At 39.5% G+C, this 25,484-nt stretch overlaps 3 protein-coding genes across 3 annotated transcripts; 1 reads left to right on the forward strand and 2 right to left on the reverse strand.

The window, feature by feature from the left end:
• Positions 1-3,191: 3,191 nt before the first annotated feature.
• LOC145895456 (uncharacterized) lies at positions 3,192-8,060 on the forward strand. The gene is made up of 15 exons (XM_082984265.1): positions 3,192-3,318; positions 3,549-3,663; positions 3,801-3,922; positions 4,058-4,223; positions 4,491-4,656; positions 4,738-4,872; positions 5,086-5,233; positions 5,289-5,472; positions 5,992-6,151; positions 6,251-6,451; positions 6,900-7,061; positions 7,267-7,473; positions 7,532-7,639; positions 7,697-7,770; positions 7,839-8,060. Exons 1-15 carry the CDS (start codon positions 3,219-3,221, stop codon positions 8,032-8,034), a joined length of 2,244 nt encoding a protein of 747 aa, XP_082840391.1. The 5' UTR covers positions 3,192-3,218; the 3' UTR covers positions 8,035-8,060.
• A 2,597-nt stretch (positions 8,061-10,657) lies between these two features.
• On the reverse strand, positions 10,658-18,228 carry LOC145895457 (uncharacterized). Its single transcript, XM_082984266.1, has 24 exons — positions 18,150-18,228; positions 17,966-18,083; positions 17,627-17,748; positions 16,989-17,154; positions 16,580-16,745; positions 16,241-16,393; positions 15,670-15,808; positions 15,187-15,370; positions 14,818-14,998; positions 14,422-14,622; positions 14,018-14,179; positions 13,552-13,758; positions 13,348-13,449; positions 13,138-13,211; positions 12,910-13,075; positions 12,741-12,839; positions 12,511-12,632; positions 12,312-12,435; positions 12,101-12,256; positions 11,583-11,758; positions 11,325-11,514; positions 10,896-11,065; positions 10,734-10,808; positions 10,658-10,667 (listed from the first exon to the last, which is right to left on the reverse strand). Exons 1-24 carry the CDS (start codon positions 18,226-18,228, stop codon positions 10,658-10,660), a joined length of 3,342 nt encoding a protein of 1,113 aa, XP_082840392.1.
• A 764-nt stretch (positions 18,229-18,992) lies between these two features.
• Positions 18,993-24,913, reverse strand: LOC145894886 (uncharacterized). The gene is made up of 10 exons (XM_082983554.1): positions 24,798-24,913; positions 24,623-24,718; positions 24,374-24,467; positions 24,024-24,283; positions 23,681-23,745; positions 22,414-22,603; positions 21,975-22,133; positions 20,725-20,835; positions 20,263-20,369; positions 18,993-19,969 (listed from the first exon to the last, which is right to left on the reverse strand). Exons 1-10 carry the CDS (start codon positions 24,882-24,884, stop codon positions 19,759-19,761), a joined length of 1,380 nt encoding a protein of 459 aa, XP_082839680.1. The 5' UTR covers positions 24,885-24,913; the 3' UTR covers positions 18,993-19,758.
• Between the last annotated feature and the right edge of the window lie 571 nt (positions 24,914-25,484).

A 25,484-nucleotide genomic window follows, 5' to 3' on the forward strand; every position in this document is an offset into this window, starting at 1 on the left:
AGCAACATAACCTAATAACAAGCATTCGTGGTACAAGGGATAACGACACGGATAGGATTAACTTGGCTACAAGTCGATATAACTACGCTCTGCATAAAGCTATCAACAAGAAGAAACGGAAACTAGACGATTTGCGAAAAGAAAGACTTTCAAGTACACGCAACACTAAAGGAGGTGATACTGGTACAATAAATTTATCTACCCATGAACTTAGCAGTGGCGAAACATCACTTCTCCAGAAGGGTCTTAGCTTTTGCCCAGCGTCAACGCTAGACAAAATTAAAGCATGCGCAGATTTAGAGGCGTTTTTTCGTCGCATGCGCCTGGCTGAATATTTTCATGCGAACTCTACAAACACACAAGGTGGCTACACGAATGATGCCCACTCCAAATCACACCACAGCGAATGGACACCTCCGGAAGGACGCAATCCAAACCTCGACCTCTACATAAGCTGTTTCCGGAATCGCGCAGAAGCGGAAATTCTTAACAAAGAAAGCAGACTTCACCACAACTTATCCGTAAAAGAATCAAAAGCTGTCCGGCAACTACGGAATTGCAAAGACCTTACAATTAAACCCGCGGACAAGGGAGGTGCCGTGGTTGTCATGGAAACAAAAGACTACATACAAGAGGCCCATCGGCAACTAAACAACACAACGTACTACAATAAACTTGATACTGACCCCACAGATAAATACAGGAAAGAACTTGTGAAACTGGTTAAATCGTTTCCAGAGCGGGTCCGGAAAGAGCTGGGCTTGTTGATTCCCGAGGACCCTTCACCAGGCTTTTTTTACATGTTACCCAAGGTACACAAACCGAATATTCCGGGACGTCCAATTGTAAGCGGCATTGGCACGCTCACGGAAATGGTATCGGGGTACGTGGAAAAATTACTAAAGCCACACGCTCAAGCCGCCAATAGCTATGTTCGGGACACCACGGATTTCATCAGACAGCTATCCTCCATCAAACACCTTCCACCCGAGGCTATACTGGTTACGTTGGATGTTGTATCCCTGTACAGCGACATAGACCACGAACGTGGACTGCAAGCCTTGCACAAAATACTTCCCGAAGAAGATGACTTCACAGAAATTGCTATTCAATTGACCAAGTTCATTCTGACACACAATAACTTTCTCTTCAACGATGAACACTACATTCAGGTCAAGGGGACGGCGATGGGCACACGCCTAGCACCACAGTACGCGAACATTTTCATGGCAGATCTAGAGGAACGATTCACGAACACCTGGAAACCGTCCCTTGTATTGTACCGTCGATTTATCGACGATATCTTTTTTATCTGGACTGGGGGAGAGAATTCTCTTCGAGCCTTCGTGGAGGACTTCAATAAAGAGGACCCTAACATACAGTTCACCATGGAACACTCGCTCACTTCGGTGCATTTCTTGGATGTAACGGTTTCGCTAAACGACGGTGAACTCTTCACCTCCATATACCGGAAGCCGACGGACAGCGGCAAATACCTACATCCTTCCAGTGCCCACCCGAAACATGTGTATCGATCCATTGTACACTCACAAACACTCCGGTACAGACGAATATGTTCCCGTCGCGATGACTGCAACGCACAGTTGCGCGAACTGCGTACCAGGTTTATAGGGAATGACTACCGATCCAGCATGGTAGACAAGGAGATGGCAAGAGCGACGACCGTCCGACGAGACCGGCTTATTCAAGAGAACCAGCGTGGTAGCAAAAACACACGAATCCCCATCGTCGTCACATACAACAAACCGATGGGACGACTGAAAAAAATCGCAAAAGACCTACAGCCCATCTTGCATGGTGACAGCCGACTTTGTGCAGTGTTCCCGCAGCTACCGGTTGTCGCTTATCGCCAACCACCAAACCTGAAAACAATGCTAACCCACACGGAGACTACTACCAAGAAAAACTTTGGGACATACCCATGTGGAGGTGCGAGATGCGCATTGTGCCACCACATTAACCGATCTAATCAGCTCATGACAAAGCATGGGCAACATTTCTCACCACAGGGAACATTTTCCTGCAGGTCAACGAACGTCATTTACGCTTTGACGTGTGCGCGCTGTCCACGAGCTTTGTATATCGGACAAACCGGACAAACACTGAGACAGAGAATGAACGGTCACAAAAATGATATTCGGCACAACAACTACGAGAAACCGGTAGGTGCTCATTTCAACGAGCCTGACCACAGTGTTGAAGACTTGAGGGTCATGGTGCTACAGAAGGTTATAAGAAGAACGAGACTAGCGAGAGAGACGGCAGAACAACGCCTCATCCAAAAATTTGACTCTATCAACCACGGTCTCAATAGAGACTGGGGCTTTATGAGCCATTATACGCACCAAGATGCCACGGGCACTCAGTGACCAACAATTATCACCTCTTCGTGCGTTTTTTCTTTTTTCTTCCTTGTTTTTAGCGCTGTTACCGCATTTTATTTGACACGTCATTTGCTGCACCTGATGAAGCGAGATCAATCTCGCGAAAGCTCGTGCCAATAAAGTTGTTTAACAGTCAGTCTCTTATAAAAGCAGTGCACAAGCAAGCATATAGTCATAGATCAGAGACAGACACGACAAACTGAAGAAATTGAAATATAAGAATAAGTAGTAACTTGCAGTTCCTTAGGAAATGAAAGTGAAAGCTTCAGAGTAAATGTCATCTACTGCGTCATAAAATTTGTCTCGGCTGTAAATTGGTGAAACTACTTCCTTGATGTTACACAAAAAAAGCAGAGCATTGCACAAGCGAACAGATTTCGCGCAAAGCAACTCACCCTTATTTACACATTCACAAAATATGTATGTCACATACAGTAATGTAGTGCAGGAATGTGTGTAACAATTGCGAATAAATAATATGGCGATCTCGTCGATTCAAACAATGGTTGAGGGTTATTCTACGGGTGAATTTTTGTTCAATCAGTCGAAAAAGTTAGGAAGTTAGGAACATAACTCACGGTTTTATACATCTTTAATATAAACAAGATATCCCATACAATAGTAGGGAACACTTCATACAGACGTTTCGATTGTACCATTTGCCGGTTCCCCTTCATTTTACATTGAAAATAGTTGTAGAAAACAATCGAAACGTATGTATGAAGTTCTTCACTATTGTATGGGCTATCTTGTTTATATTAAAGGCTGTAAGTGTTTCTAGAATTAAAAACCTCTGCAACACCACGATTTGTGATGTCTGTAAGCGAAATAAAATTTTGGAAAAAGTGTTTAACGTTTTTTCTCCTATCTTTTGCTTGTTGCTGTCAAGTGGGATATTGCAGATCAGAAAAGGGTAAGTGAGACATACTTGTCATTTTAAATTTCCGTTTACTGTATAGTTTGCTGTATATACTGAAAAGCCCCGTCGTATATTTTTTGTTACGCTGTAATATCTCTGAATGATAATCTACTAGTATTGACAAACCGAAAAAAAATAACTGTTAGCTGAAAAGAAATGCACGAATCGACAGTCTAATATAAAGATACAGAATTAAAAATTGCCAAATATAATTATATGCATAGCAAGCCGTGTACTTTTTACGAGCTTGGAGAATTCAAACGTCAGATTTCGGTTTCGTCGACTGTTTCCCAATCCCCCGATGGTTTACGCTTGGGTCAGAGGAGCAATATCTGAAAGGTATTTAAATGTAAAAGTTTCAGTTGAGAATTAAGAAATCTATCCTTTAAATGGCACTTGTTGTTTCAAAACTTTTGAAAAAAATGTTATGAAGACACAAAATTTGTCATGGATTTTTGTTTCAACATTACATTTAGGTTTAGGGTGAAAATTCATCAAATAACAAACAGGCAATTCTTGGCGTCATTCACCACCATCGGCTCCCGTAGGAGAAGCACTCGTGTCATGTTTTATTGGACAGCAAAGGAACATGTACAAGGTACGGTGATAGAAAGGTTTAAAAGTGGGCTATAATGACCAGCAAGAAAAAATATTTTACTTTATAATACATAAGTTACTAAGCGTAAATTTTATTTGTAGACATTGGGATGCACAGTTTTTTTGTTACTTTTAGACCAGCAAACTCTTCTCGGACAGGCGGCGAATGTCGAACCGGTATCCTTCGGCCATCCGATCGTAGTATTTGCACCAACTCTCACTGAAATATCCAACAACGTGTATGATGTGTTTGGAAGAGATGTTTATACCTCTCAACTATACAGACGGCTTCGAGAAAACACGTAGGCGGCATTAATGAACAATTGGTGGCTTTAAACGCTGATGGGCATTAAAACGTGAAAGTTAATTCAAGCGATAGTGACAATGGCAAATGACAGTGTACCGACGGTAGAGTATCAATGGGAGTTAGTAGTCGTTACGGACCTCTGTCGCTTTTGGTTCACATAGTTTATGAGTCAGTCCAACAAGCGTCTGCAAACTCTACGTATACAATCGGATAGGTCAAGGATTTTCTAAAACTCGATATACATTCTTGGGTTTGTTTCTAGGAATTTTCCAGTAACCCGAACCCGAGCTCAAAGTATGGTATTTGAGATACGTGTTCGTTGCGACACCTTCTACATTGACGGCAGCGTAGAGCCGTTTTACGGCATCAAGCAGATGAGCGTTCGTGCACGGAAAGTTGTTTCTAATGGAGCTCCTCTTGTCTTTACGGTTTGTCAGCAAGATTTTTTTAGTTTTTCCTCCGTTTTGATGTGATTTTACTTTTTGTCATGCTTTATATTTGGTTCTTAGGCATCCCAGAGATGTTGTAACCCTTCGGCAGCGAACGTAAATGTAAGAGGGAGGAACAGTGAGAGAGCAATAACGGGAACAGATTTGGAGATAATTGCTTACGAAATACAAGGAGACATTCGCATCAGTTTGAAAGTATTGGCGATTGGTTTTGTTTGTTTATTTTGGTATTCATGCTTCAATATTCTGAGTCGTGGGTAAATGCACTTTTGTAAATCACAACTACGTAAAGTAAAGGAACCAAATTCGCGTTTGTTGACTGAAGACATTTTATTGTAATTGAATTTGTCACAAAATTGCTCCTGGTAACCACAAAACGAAATAACGTATTCGTTAAAAAACGTTTAGGGTTCTAATAGTACAAATCCTCAAGACGGCGGAAACGGTGGTATCGGTGACAGCGGATCAAACAAGGCAAACATAGCGGATTGCGATTTAGCCTGCCTGAGATCGAGATATAGTCATCCCTATTCAGTCCGTACATATGATGTCAAAGGTGATGCGTCCTGTTGGTATGTATATGCGATAAACACACTTAGCTGTTTTTTTAGGTGAAACTGGGGGTGGTGGCCAAAGAGGATCCCATGGAAAAAGAGGAGGAGTTTCACTGCATCCTGGAGGCCATGCGGGTGATGCAACTTTTCAAGCTCAACGCTTAACGGGTGTTGTAAAGTTGACCCAAGTCCCTGGATTTGCTGGACGTCCAGCCGCTCACGGCCACGGAGGACCAGGAGGGTAATAGTTATCATCGTATTAATCCTACATTTGTTTGAAACTCGATACACGATAAGTCGCACAACTAGAGCATAGGCTCCCGAACGAAGTTGAACGAAGTTGAACGAAGTTGTATCATAATTAAAAACACTGTAGTGAAGCAGGGAAATAACTAATAGTTTTGGCGAAGCATGACTTTTAAAAACAACACGGCGAACAGAAAATATTTCTGAATTTTTTTGTTTACAAAATTTACACCATAGTATAAGTCAAATTTACCCACAGGAGTATCCCGTTGAGCTAGAGTATTACCAAATGGTCTGTGGTTAAGTCCATCATCCTTCCCAATATTTTCACACCCACAGGCTTCACGTGAGGTTGGATACAGAAATTCATTTGCGCTCCAAAATTTATAAAAATCCAATGGCATTTTAGAAGAGTGCGAGCCTTCAAAGACCATTCAGAAAAATCGTTTTATTTATTCGTCTCATTTTACCAGTTAAAGATGTTTTCAGGTCACTACATCACATGTAATTGCAGGCCGGGTGGAAATGGAGGTTGTGGATGCCTATGTTTTAAGCCTAGTCATGTTTTGTTGCCGTTCCTAAGCATACCAGCGTGTCAATCCGCAAAGGGCCCTATTGGTTCACGCGGCCCCGACGGATATGATGGTTTTTTTGTGCATGGTATTCCCGAAGTGGTAAGTTACTGACACATTTTGTTTCAGTTTGAATTAGAAAACTTGCAACACAGGACAATTTATTTTTCATTGAATACAGCTTCAAAATTTGCGATACAGGGTCAGCAAGGTTCAACAGGTGTCAGTAATCTGAGAATAGTCAACTCCGTGAGGGAATGGTTTAGTGGTGACAGCGAACTCTTGTGGATGATTGAGCGAGAAGGAGAAATGCTTTTTAAGCGAAATAACAACAATGATGCCAAGCCAATATTTGAATTTATTGTGGATGTGGCAAACCCATCAAGTTCGGTTTACATTCAGGTATAGGCGTTCTACTGATCATTTGTTCGGTGGCGTGAAATAGCCTAAAATCAATATTGCTGTTTACATTTTACCCCTATTGTTGCATCCAAAGGTTGATTATAACCGATTCATAAAGTTAACTCAAAAACAATATTAAAAAACCTTAACAATCCCATCAAGTTCGGTTTACATTCAGGTATAGGCGTTCTACTGATCATTTGTTCAGTGGCGTGAAATAGCCTAAAATCAATATTGTTGTTTACATTTTACCCCTATTGTTGCATCCAATGGTTGATTATAACCTATTCATAAAGTTAACTCAGAAACAATATTAAAAAAAATTAACATTCCTGTAATCAAAACCGTGCATCGATTTTCTGGCGCCAATTTATTTTTGACGTCCCGTTTGCAAAAAAAGAAACAGTTAAAGAACCTTTTCTCACTTCATTTGTTTAAAACCCTACAGGCCAAGGAAATTTTAAGATATATAGAGCAAGGATTCGACTTTTATGGAAATTCGGAAAGATACGCTCCTGACAAGGATTGGACGTACTTGCAACAACGCACGCAAAACCTACTACAAGTAGGACAAAGCTTGGAAACCACGCATAACACCATTTTCAGATCGGTAAGACATAAACTAGCTTTTAGGTTAATATTATTGGGCAGCAACCGGTAAAAACATTGCAAATTTAGACATACTGCCGTAGCAACATTCAATTATTAAGATTTTAAATGGAAAAATAAGCATAACTGTGTGCCAGAACAAAACAACAGTTGCAAAAAGTATTTTTTCTTGAGCCCACTTAAAACGTAACCTTACGTAATTTCAGCTTACAGGAAGCCTGGATTCCGCGAGATCGGTTTTTAGTATTGTCAATACGGTTGTTTTGACAAGTACACAAAAGCTTGCCTTGAGGAAAAACGAGTTGAGGAGTAAAACCACGCTCTACTTGGAAGCTCTAAAACACATCGAGTTGACGATGAAACAACAAATGTCTCAGATCCAGAACCTAACCAATGTTGTTCTTGTAGAGGCTGTAAGTTTATTCATTGAAAAATATGTAACAATGCACAACAATTCGGTTAATTTTACAGCGAAACAACCAAAAAATCGATTTGTGGGATTTTCTTACGTCGATTGTGGGAATTGGCATTAGTGTTGGGGCAAAAAGTCCAATTGCTGTCTACGATAAATCAGTCGCGGTAAGAAATGCGTCAGTTTCATTTTTGAGCACTTTCCAAAGTTAACTTTATCACTAGTTCATCTCCATGATGAAGCAAAGAAATTGCGAACTTCCCGTAATTGAGCAATTACAAGACTTATTGAAAACAAAGTATGTTTCCATTCTTAATTAGTCTTATTAGCAATAAATCCAATAAAATGTTTCATGTTGCTGTCAAGCCTCCAGTTTGCGTTTGACGCGCGAGCAATCGCCGATAATTTTGATTACAACACTTTGAATGCATCGGCTGTTCCGGTCATAATGAAAAGCAATTTGGCAAAGAACAGAGGAAAGATCATTCAGGAACTTCATTGCGTGTTTGAGGAAACAAGCTCGGAAAACGTAACAATCGCCTTCTCGGTCTCTCACCAATAAATTCTTGCTGGTTATTTATCACTATATTTAGGCTTTAACACTGGATCGTGTTCTGAATGATTATTTTCGAGACGGAGCTTTCCGAATTGATCTCATAGGAAAACTGATGAACATTGGAGCTCAAATTAAAGTGGGTTAATACTCAAGTATGATTACTTAGCAAGGGTTAATAAACTAAACGCTTTTTAGGAACTACAACACGATCAATATATTTTAATGGAAACGCAAAATTTAGCAAATCGAACATTGCTGGCTGCTAGTAACAACATCAATATAGATTCCAGACACTATTTTACAGATTTGCTGCTCAAGTGGGTGCAAATTATATACTGCCGAACTTACTGAACTTAACTGCACTGTTTAACTCGAACCCTTCAAAACCAGCTTGTACCAGCAACAGGAAAATACTATTATGAACTCCATATACGAACTCTCCAAATCTTACCAGTTCGAAAGCTTATGGAATTTTGATGCATTAAGAAAATTCTCACGTTCATTTAGTTCGAAGGTAAATAAATGCGAGCAAACCGAAGTTAAGAGAAACGAACTCCACAACTAATAATTTCTCACAGAATGTGATTTTGAATTCTGGGAGCCTGAATGGAATATTCCAGTTGAATCAAATCTTCCTTCAGCTTCAGAGAGACAGGGACAACTTCATGAACTACGCGGCTGTCTACGCCGGGCCTTCTTCTCACATTTTTCACGCTTACTGGGAATTTTTGGAGGTAAATCTTAACCTCCGAGACTTGCCTTAAGAACTATCCATCACCAATACCCTATTATAGTCCGTGCAATATTTTATAACTGATTAGACCACTCACCCCGCCGTCATTAACAAACTTCGATCAACTGGACAAACGACCATTACGTTGGATATCGACCCAAACGATCCATTGACCACACGGTGCGGGAACTGCTTCAACGGGCGCATGATCGGTCTCTACATAGAAATCGTGGGTGACCGTCAAGCAAGAAACGTACCATCAAAGTATACAGATTTTTTTTAGCATTGATAAGAATCTGTGGCGAGTTGTGTCGCAATTAATTTGTGCAGAACTTTCGTCATGGTGTCACACCAGGGGGACTCCCGGTTTTTGGTTCCCTTGGGTGATGACAACATCAAGTCGGTTACATTCCAGCAGACACCAGAAAGTGATGACTCGGGAAAGTTGATGTCGTTTGACTCCGCCCAATTACTGGAGTTGAGTGACATTGACGACGATGACTCAGCACTGGACGAAAAGTTTGCTGACGCTGTAAAAATTAGTCTAATATATTTATGTACTATATCCATCACTAAAAAGTAACGATATATGCGTAATTGTTTGCCATGCTTACTTCGAATTATTCGTGCTTGTTTATTTTACATAGAATACCTTTCCATTGAATGTGTTGTGTGTACGTAGGAGTACCAGTATTGCCAGGAGGACGGATCTGATTTTGCCGGAGTAAAGGCATGCAGAAGTCCATATGCCACCTACGTAATTACGATCCCCAAGTCGGAGGACTACGTTTGTCCAACTGATCTGACCGACTCTATTTCTGGATTGAATTGCCGGGAATTTGACTTCTCTAGGTAAACAAAATACCTTTTAGCCCTAATGATTGGCCAATCTATAGTTTATTTTAGATTAAATGAAATCCGGATCTACGTCAAAGTCACTTCATGGAGTAATTACCCACACGATACTAGAACGGCAAAGTAAGAAAATAATTGTTAATTTCCATAAATCCCTGTTCGAGAACTTTTGTATTAATTTTTGCTATTTTGCAGGCTTTTGTTGCAGCACCGAAGCAAATGATAAATATGCTAAAGCAAGTCCTTACCGTCAAGAATACTTCAACGGTTTAATAACATGGGTTTTCTTTATTGTAATGTAACATCATCACATAAAAATGTGCATCTGTATTACTTGAATGCTTAAAGAAATAAGTGACACGTATATTGAGCTGCAGGTGATTCAAACTAATTCTTCCTATCATGCCTCAAATGTTAAATATATATGACAAATATAATATAGCAAATGATAAATATGCTTAAGCAATTGATTTTATTTTATGTGTATATTACTGTCAAAAATACCTCGACGGTAAAAGAGCATGGGTTTTGTTCATCATAATATAACATTATCACAAGTAATCGTTCATCTGTATTACTACTATGCTGAAAGAAACGCACGAATCATTGAGCTGCTGACCGAAACGGAACTAGAAAGGCAGACAATTAATTAGTTACTCGGTCTTCTTTGTTGATCTGATTTCGATGAAAGTACAGCAACCCAATTCACCCCTGTAACAGCTTTTTTGATGATCGCTTTAACAACCCTGCTAAACACTATTCAATTTTTACTATCTAATCTGTTATTTTGCTGCAGATTTTTAGCATACACTTTTCTTGCTCTACTGGCAACAGATATAACTTAATTTAGTATCAATAATTTGCAAAAGCTGTTGCTGTGTCAGGACGAGATAGTTTCATTTTAATGTATTTTTTTCGCCGAAAATGGGCACAATTAGGTGGGGATAATTATATCTTGAAACGTCTTGGTCGCTTTAGTGACTCTGTTTGAATTCGGAAACAAGTCTGAAAAATAACACATTCAGAAAATTGGGTAAGACGTTACCACAATCTACAGCATACAAATACAATAGGTTTTCCACAAATAAGAATTGTAGAAATAAAAACGCTAAAGCACCTGCTTGCGGCGCTTGGGTCTGGAGGGTAGTTGCTCCATGAGCTGATCTTAGCGTAAACTCTGATTTCTTTCAATCTAAACACAAAAATTTTAACGAGAAGGGTGATGTCGGTTGCAATTGCAACGCAAGCGTTTGAGAAAAACTGTTAAATTTTTACTAACTTGGCAAAGTCAAAATCTTGGCAATTGACTCCCGACAATGATTCGTTCGGATTTGACGGACACACGTAATTGTCAGATTTGGGGAGAGTGATCACGTATGTCGAGTAAGGACTCTTACAGGGCTTGGTTCCAGAGAAGTCAGTGCCGTCCCCGTTGCAGTATTGGTATTGCTGTGGGTTTGAACGGTTATAAAGTTTTACATTCAAACAAATAAAGAGGTGACACACTTTGTTATGCATATATGAAGAATTGTACCTCTAAAACGGTGTGATAAACCTATGGTTGGAACAAGCAGTAAAGATAAAATTCTTTTTGTATCGAATTTTGTAAATTATGTATTGAAGATGCCAGTACGTTATTCAACTTTCAAAGAAACCAATTACAATCGGGCGAATGCGTATCTGACTTTTAGTTTCATAAAACACTTACGGCGTCCGAAAATTTGTCTTGAAGCTCTTGGTCGTAGATGGACGACACCAGTTGGGAGGAATCAAAGGACATCAGTTTCCCAGACTCGTCGCTCTCAGGTGTTTGCTGGAAGGTGGCGACGCTGTCGTTTCCACTTGAAAGGGGCATCATAAAACGGGAATCTCCCTGATGCGACACCATCACATAAGTTCTAAATAAAAAAATACGTTTTGCAAGATCACTGTTGGCCAAGGAGATAACGAAGCTTGTTTAGCATACACAGGAGGAACGTCTGCTGTTTGTTCGTCGCCGATAACTTCAAAGTACAAGCCGATCAAACGACCATTGTAGCAGTTTTCACAACGAGTGGTTGCAGGGTCGTTGGGGTCAATGTCCAGTGTGATGGTCGTTTGTCCGTTGGTTTGAAGCTCACTAATCACTGCTGGATATGTGTCCTGCAAAAAAACAACTCGTTTGATTTGATCTTCGTTGTTAAATTACGCTAAATGGTTAACGAATTAGCCAGTTTAATGGTTAACTAGGTAAACTGGTAAATAGTTATAACTAGTGTAAAATGCAAACACTTTTCTCCTCCACCGACCGACTGTGTTTCAATATTCCATGCAGTTTTAGGCAGATCAAACAGAAAAAAGCTCTGTAATATTTACGCCTTTGTTGTATTTCATATTTCATGACTACTGTAGACACAATGGCACAACATTCCACATTTTCCGCATATCGGGTTCAGCATACTTTCACGCACAGTTACCTTTCCAAAAACAGTTTTGCAGACTTACGTTATTAAATTCCCAATATCCGGTGAAAATGTGAGATGCTGGTCCAGCATAAGCGGCCACATAGTCCAGGAAAATGTCTCTTTGTGTTTGCAATTGTTGGTAAATCATATTTAGCTGAGTCATTCCATTAAGGCTTCCTGAATTCAAAACTACGTTCTGCAAAACAGTTATTATTGATCTACCTGTCGTGTAAGTAATAGTAGCACTTTACCTTGTCGCTGAAACTAACAGAGAACTTGCCCAAGGCATCAAAATCCCACAAACTTTCGAATTCGTAGGCCTTAGAGAGCTCATAGGTATACTCCATAACAATATTTTCTTGCTGTTGGTATAAGCTAAAAGGGAAAAAACGGTCATGGCATTGGTGGAAGATTTAGTTACACTTACTTTTAGCATAAATAAGCATTTACTTAAGTAGCAAGTCACTTAAAGAAGATCTGGTTTGCATTTGAATACTGTTTTCAGCTGCATTCAGCGCTTCGTTGGTGGAAGCCTGCACGTCAGCCAAGACTTCGCGATTGTAGTCAATTTGCTGAATTGAAAAAGTTGTTTATGGAAAAGTTATTTGCTTTTCTAATGTAATCGTTCACATCGTGTTTCAAGATAAATGACATGTAACAGTAAAATATTTTGTTTAAACCTTCAACTGGGCGTCCATGTTCATGAGTTCATCAATCAGCGTAATTCTGAAAGCACCGTCTCGGAAATAGTTGTCAATCAATCTCTCAAGGGTCATGGCCTACACATTAAAAGAAAAAACATTCCTGAAACCGATGTTTCCTCATCTTCTGTATCGACGTCTGCCTTACCAACACGGAATCAGGGTCCTGGAAAAGGCAGCGCAACTCCTGGACAAGTTCCCCCTTGTTTTTCGCCAGATCGCTCAGCATTATGGCGGGAACAGCCGACGTGTCCATGGTTGTGTAGTCGAGGTTTTCTGGCTTTATCGCTTCATAGTCAAAGGCGAATACAAGGCTGCCACATAGTTATGTTTAAAAAAAAAATTTTCCGATTTGAAGTGAGATGATCAGACTTACTTTGTGTACAAAGATTCCTCCAGCTTGTTGATGGTCGGCATTTTGCAATCCTCCTGTCGCATTCTTCGACTCAACTAAGAGTGGACAAACGTTACAGTCAGAGCCTAATCTATAGCTTCATTTACATCATCATTTATAGTATTACATAGAAACTTTTTTATAGACAAACTGTTTATGCAAGAATTGACATGACATCTGAAGGAGTCCCACCAATAGGGTGTTGTCAAAGGCAGCTTGAGGATTGAGAGATATTATGTTGATGGCAGCCCCAACGATTCCTCCCATCAAGTCCGATATAAATTCTTTAGCTTCCTAAAAATAGGTTACTTTACACATCACCGCGGTTTAAAACTGGCCCATCTTGAAAGTAAAGGAAAACGAACAACAGGTACAAAATACTGCAGAAGTCCTTACTTCAGCAAAGAAAACCACATGGGCCATTGCTCTGATCACGATCATTTCGGCTCCCATCGTTGCTTCAATTTGTTTCAGTGACTTGAGGTAAAGTTGTTTCTTGTCTTTTAATTCCTGCTCCTCGAATGCAAACATGGCGTCGTTCGCTTCCACCGCTGTGTTCACGACTCCCGATATTGTTGTAATCGACTGAAGGTCGTCTTCCATCTTACCAACAACATTAATTCAATATTTTGATACAAAATATAAAAAAGCGTTAGGCTAACGTACGTTTTTATCGATGATGAAAGTCTTCAAACAAAGAGATTTTAATAAACTACTTCAAGAAATCAGAGTAAGCTTAACACTTGACCAAAAATAAAATGTAAAATCATAGCTATTTGTCCTAGAAAACATTGTACTGCAGCACACTCGCAGTATGTTTTCTGTCGAAGGTGAGTTGTTACTAACTGTGACAAAAACTTACAGTGCTGAATACGGTGTTGTACGCGTCCTGCAGACTCTGCCCGACCACCAAGAGGTCATGTGCTCGAACGTCCAAATCTGCCCAATTTCTGTCGGGGGCGTAGTTTCCTGAATTTCCGTAATAGTCGTAACCTTGGTCGATGTATGCCGAAAGCTCGCTGGCCTGAATTCACAGGGACACAACATTCCTTAAGCCTACTATGTTTTACTCAAAAAACATTTAAAAGGGTTCGAGATAAGGGGGAGTATATTCAAAAAAATTTGAAAGAATGTTAAAGTTTGCGTTTACTGCAATAGAAAGAAACTTAGAACCTTCGTGTCATGGGAATAGTTAGTTTACCTTTCATAATTACTTCTTTGACATTAAATGACAAATTTGTATTCAGAAACAACTTCTCTTATCACCTGCTTGTAGATCAAACTGGTTTCATCTGCCACGTCCAGAATGAAGTCAAATATTGGTTTGGCATCTGCGTTATCGTTACGTTGAAACAACATTTCTCCTTCTCTTTCTATCATCCTCAAAAGCTCGGTATCGCCAACAAACCATTGTTTAACCGAACTCACTGTAGTCAAATCGGTTGACCCAACGGAACCCTGGCGGGCCTGCATTGGAATATGTTTTGTAACACCACATTGTGGAAAAACATTTCCCCACTTAGAAAATAATCATTTTTGGTTTCAGCAATGGTATGCAACAGCATGAAAATTGTATCTCTAACAAACTTTGTTCAATTTCCAACGTCTTTTAACTATTGAACCAGCGAAACAAACTCTGCCAACAATCGCAACAGTACGCACCATGGTTGGAATGCCATACAACGCGAAACCATCGGCACCATCCGTACCGTCCGCACCATTTGCTCCGCTGGTTGCACAATAGTTGCCGTCCTTAACTTTGCAAGTCGGAATACAGATGACAATCACGTGACACCACAAAAACACGTTACAAGAGCAACCACAACTTCCATGGCCTCCAACTCTAAAATCATAACATTGGATTGTTTTATCCAAGACGAATGACTTTCCAATTATATATCTTATGACAATGTGCGTTTTGAATGAAAGTTTTTTTCCTAGAGCATTATTTTCTTCAGGGCGACATGGTGATGTTTAGTTGACATATTAATTTAGCATTCAAGTCCACAAAACATTGCATTTTTTTGTTACCCTCCTGGGCCACCGTGGCCGTGAGCTACTGGGTGACCGGCGATTCCTGGGTGCTTGTCCAACGATACATATCCAGACAACTGCTGCGTGTAGAGCAAAACGTCACCAGCGTCACCACCAGCTAACATGGAATCACCCCCTTTAAATCCGTCGTGACCGTTCTGTCCGTCTGCGCCCTGGTTGCCTAGAACATTAGTTTGAGTGTTACGAGTTGGCTTGTAAGGTTTAAGAGTTTACACAATATTTTATAGTGCACAACTGCTGAGAAGATTACCAATAGGCTACAATGGGACTTTTTACAAGCAGTATTTTTATGGTCAATGTTTCAAATGTTATCCCATATATGCATAGCGTAACAATATATAATGCATAAAAGCAATACTTTTTCTGCATCTTACTAATTTACATTGGTGGAGCACATTTTTAACAGGGCTCATTTTACTTAAAATGACTCGGAAAATATTGTAAATGTTGTTAATTTACCGGTAAGGAACCAGTCACCATCGAACAGACCGCCGCAGTCCTTATTGCACTCGTAATCACAGTCTACTTTGGAGGCATCAGCACCATTAGCTCCAGACATTCCATCTCCACCTTCTTGTGGAGTTGTACTGTTCGATCCCTAAATTGTAATGGTGTTAGGATGTAGATTATGTGTATATGTATGCTGAATGGGAGAACACGTTGCTATCTATTAGTAAGGTTAGATTTAAAGTTTTACAAAACCATATTTATATACTGTACGTTTCTGAATCGTCGGGGTCACCACAAAGGTATTGTACTGCTTCATTGCGCTATGAAACATTGACTGACACGACGAGTTAACGCAAAACCGCAGAAAAAGAGAAGTGCGACAAATTAACATAATCCGCTTCCTCACACACGATGATGTGCGCGCTACACTCTGTGCTATGAAAGGAAACGTATAGATGTTTGATTCTTAAATGACGATTATACATAAGTTTATATTGAGTGTACCCCTATTTAAAGGATGCAAAGCTACAATTACCGATACAAATGTTAGTGATCACAAGCAGTATTACGTAAAACTTACCTCAAAACTCATGAAAACGTCACCCTCGACGTCGTAGACGTAAATCTCCAAGTCTGTCCCAGCAATCGCTCTGTCGTTGCTTTTTCCATTGGAATCTGTTGTTGCCTGAGGGGGCTCGTCACAACCAAACTCCGACGAGCATCTTTGGGCTGCCTAAAATTTCACGAGCGTATCAATTGACTACATGGCTTTTGCATATGTGGACAAGCATCTGTGGCCCTTGCTGCAGCTTTATCAAATTGTCAAATCCTATTTTAGTGTATTGAATATGTGCCGAACAGCATCAGAAATTTTAATATATCATGGTGTTTTGTACATTTACTAAACACCCTTTATTACCCTGAAGTCGAGATTTGATCCGCCAGAAAGAATTTTTCTGGCGTGAACGGTGACTTTTTTTACTCCGTAGAAAGGCTCGACGCTCCCATCGATGTAGAATGTATCACATCGAATGTTGACCTCAATGGGCATGCTTGATGCTGTAGTTTCGTAGGTGGGAAACTGGCTGCAATGAATTTTTATGCTTATCTTGTAAACATGGATAACTCCAATGCTTATTTAAATTTGCATCAGTTTAATTTTAAAAGTAAAAACAATACCAAAAATCCCCCATTATGAAATAAAGTTTTGTTTAATAATTAATTTAATTAGTGTAATTGTGTTTGCAGTTCCTTCTTGTGAGAAATACCATTTTTACAGAGGGAGCATTACGTCTGAAAGCAAAAACAACAAATCATCCAGTGCTTACGTGTTGAGACTGAGCATTTCGTAAAGTTGCGAGGTGTAAACGTCTCTTCCAAACACATCATAAACATTCGCCGAAGTTTCTGTCAGTGTTGGCGCAAAGGCTGCTACCGGCTGGCCCATTAACACAGTTCCAGTGTAACTTGTATCACCGAGGAGCGTGTGTTTGTCTGCAAAGGACATTTTTTATCAGTTTAAACAGCCGTTATTGGAGATTATAGTCCAATCCAAAATATAATGTTGATTCTAATACTAGACACTTTGGGATACTTATAATCTGAACAATAACATTGATTAGGTTGTAATGGCACTATCGGTTTAGCTTTTGCTTGGCTATAGTGTTTCCACCTTGTTTTTTTCCGGATGGTTGCACTTAGTTTTGTGCCCATAGGAATAATGGCGATTGCTTGGTTGTAACAAGGGGTAGTTTTTGCCTGACCATTTGGCCGGTCGCGTACAATAATCACACCCAACTGCTTCAGAGTTAAAACAGTTGCCCTCTGTCTGCACCTCACAGAATCAATAATAACGTCGGAAATTATTGAAATAACGTTGGAGACCAATGAAAAAAACATTTTGCAGCAAAGCAAAAACAAACAGCCCTGAAAGAGTAACGAAGACAGCTTGCGTTTTTACACCTACCATTCGCTAGTTCGCTTGCTGTCCAGTAAAGGTTCATCCCAGAGCCCCAACTCTGTCCATTGGTCATCGTAATACTGGCAATAAAATTGTCATTTCCAACGCTGACGATGTCCACATCAAATCTGTAAGCAGTCCATAATATGTTGATTTGTGTAAAGTGGACAAAAAGTGTTTGCCTCCGCTTATACAAACCCGAAATAACCATAAATGATGCACATTTGTTGGGACAAAATTTAACTGACTTACTGATGACGTTCGGTAAAATAAATTACATAAACGCATAGCTACACCAAACAAAAATTGCCGACATTTTTCATACGCCTCCGTGCGGTTACAAACCTTTCAGTAGTTTCCCTTCTGGCCCAGCCGTACACAAGCGGGGGATTCGTGAACGCCTGAACAAAGTTGACTGTAACTTGAGCCGACTTGCTGTCTGACGATGCGACGGCGTAGGTACCTTAAAACAAAAGTTTGTACATCAGTAAAAACGTATACGACGTCGAATTTTTCCCAATTAACTTACCTTGCTCCTCTCGGCACCAACCATGGCCGAACAACCCGATCAGAGCACAAACGAAAAGTATCGACCCACGCATTAGCATGTATGATTGTTTTCTCTTCTACATATAAGTTTAGTAATACAAATTACAGTTCTTTCGCTCGTGTTTAGATCATAAGCGAGAATGAAAACCTGGACTGCGCACACAATAACTCGAACCTCCAGCAAAAAACTTGCGTAAATTGAAATTTGAAAAACATTTTGCTACCATCATGTGCCTCGCATAAAATTCACAAACCCTATACGCGTTATAAATTTTAACCTCAGAATGCAGGCCCTGACGAGCATATCACAAGGCATTTGACAGGTTAGTACTGCTTCGTATGAAACCTGTAGGTATATGCGACAACTTTTATACCAAAATTTATAAATGGAAAGATGGCGTGACATTCAAACTTCGTCATTTTGTCGGACCATCATCAGGTGCGTGGGATTTACGCACCTGTTCCACTGTCGTTTGCTGCTGACAGCGTGTTGGCATAACGGCGTTGAGTCAATACATTGTCATATTTTGTTTTTCTCATGGTGGGGCCACCTCCGAACGAGCCAATTTACTGTAAAAATACTTATTAGTCTTTACTTTACGCGATCAGCGTTACAACTCGGCGGTTTTTGGTTTTGGCATAACCACAAACGTACACAAGCAACTGCTACCTGGTTAACGTACTTGGTTTGAGAAGCACACAACCTAAGATACGAACTACCTATGATGTCGTGTGGTAACTCACGTGTTTTCAATTAAACCAAACGTTTAAAACATAAGATTTCTCTGTCGCGAATTCGTCATAAAAACGCGAAAATCATAACAACGCAACAAATATTTACGCAACCAAATGGGAGTCTGTGGATAATCGCGAAAACACGCGAGATGAATTTCAGGGCAAGTTTTTGACAACTCCACAATTTTGTCACATGTCCGGGATTGTGTTGCGCCAGAAAGAAATGTTAGAAAGTGTCCCAACGAAGTCATCAAATTTTGACACTATTTGTTTACTGGCAAGGGGGTTCAATAGGTTGCCAACCCCTGCGGCATAAGGTAAGATCAAGGTATCACCAACCGAACAACAAATTCGAGATAGAAGACGCACTAGTCACAGCTCACAATGGTAATAATAATCGCAAAGACAAACCAAACACACCGTTATGGCTTCATAATATGGCTTAGCACGAGGAGAAAACACAAGCGAGACGTTTACAATGAGAGGTAACGAGATAAAAGCGCGGCCACTCGAATCAAGTAGAATTGAGAGCAATTCTAAGTGAAAGTACACTTGAGATACTTTAAAACCCCCTTGGAAACGGGCAATAGCTTTAAGTGCTCAGCTCAGAAGGGTTTGCAGTGAGCAAATATGGGTATTTTGCAATCAGATTTTCGGAACCTTTCCGATACCGCTTTTGATTTTTGGGCATTTACCGGGCTTTGTATCCATAAATTTCATTTGCACGTGAACTTGTAACAACGATGTTTGCAAAAGGACATCAAACGTACAGATATAAGGAATCAATTGGTTTTGATAGTGACCAGCGTTTCAAAACGAAAACATGATCGTAATAGCAACATAACACACAAACATCAATAAATAACGTTGCTTTCTAAATGCATGTCATCGAAGCGGTTAGCCACATTCCGGTCACGACTTTCAACTTGTCTTTCAAAGTTTGCATACACAGAAGCGTCCACAAACTGATGTCCCACCTCGTCTTCGAATTCGTCTATCTGTCCCAGGTTGTCGGGCTGCAGATGAATTCGATACACGTCGTCCCCATACATTGCGTCCTCTTCACTGGAATGAACCAAAAGGAATGGGAAATGAAACGCGCGCGTGCTTTTGTCGATTCATGTTGACGTGAATTCGTTTTTAGGAGATAATGTGGATGGGTGGTTGTTCATAAAGTATATGTTAAAGAAATTCATGCCGAAAAATGAATTTAACCTTTAACCATAGAGCTTAATAAACTGGCCAGGATGGCCAGGACAAGTTGCGAAACTCCCGCTTGTTACTTCGCATGTGATTTTCTCTTATTTCCGAATTAGCGGATTGCCTTAAAACCATCCCATCAAGGTCAAAACACTTACGGTTGCGGAGAAGTTCTGTGGAGTGAGTCGTCGGGAGTAACAGACTGAGCTTTTCTTCTTCTTTCGTATTCTCCTTCCAACGGACTGACTTCATGCATTTTGCAAACCTTCGCGGGTAAACGGGTTTAGAGATTCTTCAATGAACAAAAATTGACGGATGAACTTAATCAATTGCAAAATATACGACAGCACTGCTTCAGCATGCTGCGATACGCTCTGTCGACATTAAGGGCGAGAGTAAACGATCTATAGTTTTTTTGTTTAAGGGTTTCACAAAGTGTTTTTTTTTAATTTAATGCTATAATGTTAAACATTCGTTCAGGTTCTCTCGAAAAAGGTAAAAAAAACATTGGGAATTTCGAATTGAACAATAATAGTAGCGGAGGAGCACTTGTGACAAGTACGTAAACGAGGCAACCGTGTGAATTTAAGATAGGTTTAATATCAAATAGATTTACTCACCTCCACGTACTGATCCTTGAGATGCCTCTGTCTGCTCGGACTGGGCGAATATCCCTGCTTTCGATTCTCTGGTTGTATACCTCGGCATGTTCGGACGCCAGGGTGTCTGTTCTGAAACATATGATTTTCACAATACTTAGCCGTGCATGCTGTTTACAGTGTGTCACTTTTTGAAGCTAAGGTCTTACACCGATAATTATTTTTTGCCGAATATACCGCATTAGTATGATAATACGCAGCAATCATATGTCATATAAAAATTATTCAAAAAAACGTCAAACTGGAAGCAAATAAGCCATAATGATCAGTGAGTTGTAGGCACTGTTTCAACCTATAAGAATTGGGTAAGACCTGTATACAGTGGTTCGACTTCGGTAATTTTTACATAGTACGGGTGACCAACACATAAGACGTTTACTAAAGTACCAAAATGGAAAAACATTTTGTCAGGCTAGTCAACCAAATAGATCAGACTCGGACAGCAGCTTCAGTAATGATACCTTATGGTTCTAAACAGCGTGCACAGCAGCTCAAGAACGGGAAAAATACGTCATATTGTATGTTGTGTTTTTGAGCCTGGCTACACTTATAACACAATGTGTCAAGACCTTTTAGGTTCAATGAATAAGTCAATATGCTGTTGAATCTTTATATATGTTTTCACTTATGCGAGCATTGTGGTTGAGAAGTAGACAGTGGAATCAATTTCCAAACAACGTCTCCGCCCCAGATGATCTCAATACAAAGGAGAACCCATGTAATCGATAGCGGGTAAACAACAATGCCCTGAAGCGCTTTGCGGTCCTGATAAAGTGCCTCCGGACGAACACAATTCGATGATAGCAACCTTAAATTGTTTTGGGAACTGGGTACCGATAACGTACAAATATAGCTTAATTCAAGTTTATGTTGCCGCATATTCGTTTTGCATCGATTGATATGTTTTCTGGAGTATATTGCAAGTTTTGTTTCGTTTTTGTAACTGCAAACACTTCTTGTGGTTAAAATGCTACTGACGCAAAAGGCGAAAGTTTCTCGCAAAACTGTGAACATTTATTGTGGTGTCGAGAACAATATATATCAAATTGTAATGAATTAATTATACATTCATACGTACAATTAAAAATCCAATACGCATGTCCATATGTACTATGTCAAATGGATTACTATGCAATCTTAATCTTTTCTAACAAAATCCAATCTACGTCAATAAATAAACAAAATCGCATCAATGGTATTTAACGACTAACCTTCACAGGCCTTAAAGGCTGTAACCTTCCCTTTAGTAAGCGCCCTTGCCTTGAATCGAGACGTGTAGGGTCAGGCATTCCATTTATGACATGTCTTACCCTTGAAAGGGTAAACGCAGTCGTAGCTCTCAACTCTTCGCCCGGATGAACCAATTCATCCTGTCAAAAAGTTGCAATATTGTAGAAATATCAAACGCAGCACATTTATTTTCAATCGATGGACGTGTGCTTTAATGGTTAAAATATTATAGGGAAAGAAACTGGGTTGACATAGGGTATTCATGTTGTGGAGTAAGTGTTTACGTTTTTATCAGTGTCGAAGTTCCAGAAAACGATATTATTAAAAACACAACGGAACTTCTACTTCCATGGAGTACAAACGCAGACAGGAACTTAATTTATTCTGTTAAAATTATTGTACAAGGACGTGTGCACTTACTGATACTCTGTGGTTTGCGTCGAGTGTCAGAGCTGGTACTTGTTTAAACGGCATCTTAATGAACAAGTTTGGCTTTGGTGGCAAGGGTTCCTCGATTCTCCATCGAGACGATGAGACAGTACTAACTGGTCTGCTGCTTCCTGATCGGTTGCTAGCCCATGTTCTCCTTCTTCCAGAATGGTCGGTCGTTCTGAACAGAAACACAATTTTAGTATCTCAGGATCAACAGAAGAGAGACAGATAACACTGTATTTGTGAGGTTCTTGTGACGACTATTATTCATAATAATGTTCTGCAAAACTTCCACAAACCACTGCAAATGGACAAAACTTTACTCACGTTTCAACTACACTATAGAAACTCTTTAATGAGTCATGAACTCTGTTAAGCACTAATAGCACTAAAATAGCCTGTCACTTACACAGTAAGTTCTGGAAAAATAGTCTTAACAGCCATTGGACATCCCTAAACAGACTCAAAGTGTACTGGAAAGACCACTCTGATACCTGAGGTCATATATTACATACCTAGCTGAATATGCCAGAAGATTAAAACAACATGTTATTGTGGCCCTTTCAAGTCTCACAGGCCAGAAATTACATAAGCAGGTGTGTTTACACAAAACTGTTGGACATGTCACAATTCAGCAGATTACAGAGAAGCACAATGGAAGTTCTCTTATAATCAAAACACACCTGACATGTCCTATGGCCTTTGATATGTGCTCAATGTCACTGATAGCTTTTTACGCCTGACTGTACAGATTAGTACAAGAATATTGGGTGCAGAAGAAAAGTATGGCCTACAGCAGTAGAACTGAATTTTATGAGAAGTATGTACATTTGAAAATGAAAGCCAAAGCTAAAATGCTGTTAATCATTAGTAAACGTTTCCACTGGGTTCATCATCAGTACTACAATGAGTGCATGCAAGAAAAGCGTCGAGGTAATAAAGGACTGAGCAGGCAGAAGGGAAACAGCAGCAGTTAGTGTTCGAAACGTTTACTAATGATTAACAGCATTTTAGCTTTGGCTTTCATTTTCAAAGTTATCAACTCCAAATATTTTGCACCCAAGTATGTACATTTTTTTTATGCATTTGGATTTTCAGTGATAGTTTTGCAAAATCAAACATTTCAAAAGTGGTGCAGGGTTGTGTTTAACACAGAAGAGGGCTTACAATGGAGCTCAATGGTTTTGAACATGGAAGTTTAACAAACCAGAATTATGGTGATTTGTGAATATTTGGAAAATGTAACAGTACTTACAGTCGGCTTGGAGAGTAAACATTTCTTGACAAAGGTCTTTCTGAGATAACAACTCCAGGAGACACCTTTGTAAATATCATATAATAATAAAACATCGTACAACATAGTAAATGCATATGCATTTTTTTATGCTATTGATTTTTGCAGGCCACTTTACAATAACTAATTATGATGCATGCTTTTATAAAAAACAAGGTTTTTTTGTTTATACCAATAAAAAGTGTTTCAACTTTTTTGTGCCTGCACCTACAGACCTTGTTAACCTACAAGTAACATTGTTGTTAGTAAATACAAAATGTAAATTGAAATAATTCACAAAGCATTTAAAAAACTGTTTTAATACTTCATAAAACTGTGGTTGGTTGCTCCTATTTTTTGCACTTGGCTTTCGTGCAATTGAAGACAAGGTTTGGATTATCTGCTGCTTTTTCATCATCAGTTCTTCTTTGTGTCTTCTCCTTCTCTCCTCTGCCTCATCCAAAAAGTGAGCATCTTTGTGCATTCCTCGGGAAACAGCTCTTGGCTCCTCTGGATGTGGCGTCATATTTGGGTCGAGTGGTACATTGAGAATGCGGACTGATAGTCCATTCATTTTGGTTTGGTCTGCAAAATGGAACAGAGCAATATCATTGTTTATTTGCTGATAAAACCAAACTATTGCAATTTATTTGTCAAGAATATATGTTCTACTACCTTCTGTATTTGCAGCAAAATGTGATGCCATGTTTTTTGTTGCTTCAGGGGTTTTTTGTCTGTTTTCAGGTTGAACCCTCTGTGGCGATGCAGGCTAAAAATATAAGGAAGAACACTGAAAAAAACTACATTTCTTTAGGAAAAAAATAATATTTAATTGGCTCCTGCAACAAAAACAAGCTGGTTATGATAAAAAAGGATATGATTTAGAAGAAGAGGTGACATGAACTGAAAAAATCATATTTTCACCTTTTGTGGCTGATTTGTCTGAAAAAGTGATGGTCTATGCAGATCATGATGTTCTTTAAAGGTCACTGTTCCGCTGTTGGGGTTAATAATTTGTACCTGGCAAAACAAAAAGATTGTGTCACTTTTTACATATAAAGACGCTTTTAGCTTATGTGCTATAGTCAAATTGTTAAACCTGCTTTATTTGGACGTCGTGGTACGTTGCATCTAAAATGTCATATTCCTCCCCTGCCAGTGGACGGTCGTACAACGTACCACTCATATTACTATAATACCTCCAAACGTTTTGCCGACAAAAGCATAAAACTAACAATGGGACATGCAGTCAATTTCCAAACTACCAGGCTGGGTTGGAATTAGGGGAATCCCGGGACATAGTCTTGTTGTCAGGGCAAAACACACAAAAATCAAATGTTTAAGTATATTTATAATGTCACAGACAGCACTACAATGCTAAATAAAAAAGGAAAGCGTGTTTACATGGAGAAAAAACAAAATTAGTTAATTAGTTGAAAAGCAATAACCTCGAGACAGAATCAGCCATAAGTATTTTTGTAATCTCTATTACAAAATAATCCTTTGCATTACTTCAGTTACATTGTCCTTCGCTGTCTGCAAATATGTGCATTTCTTAAACAGGAGTTTTTTCACCGCGGTACAACGAGTTGCAACGTTTCTCTACCAACGTTTTGACAGCAGTGGCATTCTCCCATCCTGGTTTCTTTTTGCCCTTTGTGTTGCCCCTGGATGTCGTTTTTATAATTCTCGGCGAAATCGTTTTCGAGCAAAATAAATTGAAAATGTCTCAAATTTTTGCTGGCATTTTGGTCATTTGACAGAAATTTTGTTGTGAAAAAAAACC

The sequence above is a fragment of the Ascidia mentula genome, chromosome 3 (genome assembly GCF_947561715.1).
Source record: "Ascidia mentula chromosome 3, kaAscMent1.1, whole genome shotgun sequence".
In the NCBI taxonomy this organism is placed as follows: Eukaryota; Metazoa; Chordata; class Ascidiacea; order Phlebobranchia; family Ascidiidae; genus Ascidia; species Ascidia mentula.

Coding starts and splice junctions, on each gene's coding strand:
- LOC145895456 (XM_082984265.1), top strand. CDS start 3,219: ATGTCTGTAAGCGAAATAAAATTTTGGAAAAAGTGTTTAACGTTTTTT. Junction 5,234..5,288: donor CCGTACATATGATGTCAAAG/GTGATGCGTCCT, acceptor CTGTTTTTTTAG/GTGAAACTGGGGGTGGTGGC. Junction 7,474..7,531: donor ATGTTGTTCTTGTAGAGGCT/GTAAGTTTATTC, acceptor TTAATTTTACAG/CGAAACAACCAAAAAATCGA.
- LOC145895457 (XM_082984266.1), bottom strand. CDS start 18,228: ATGCTAATGCGTGGGTCGATACTTTTCGTTTGTGCTCTGATCGGGTTG. Junction 11,759..12,100: donor GATATTGGGAATTTAATAAC/GTAAGTCTGCAA, acceptor GTTTTTTTGCAG/GACACATATCCAGCAGTGAT. Junction 11,515..11,582: donor ACAGCAGACGTTCCTCCTGT/GTATGCTAAACA, acceptor TTTTTTATTTAG/AACTTATGTGATGGTGTCGC.
- LOC145894886 (XM_082983554.1), bottom strand. CDS start 24,884: ATGAGTGGTACGTTGTACGACCGTCCACTGGCAGGGGAGGAATATGAC. Junction 24,719..24,797: donor ACGACGTCCAAATAAAGCAG/GTTTAACAATTT, acceptor TTGTTTTGCCAG/GTACAAATTATTAACCCCAA. Junction 24,468..24,622: donor AGACAAATCAGCCACAAAAG/GTGAAAATATGA, acceptor TTATATTTTTAG/CCTGCATCGCCACAGAGGGT.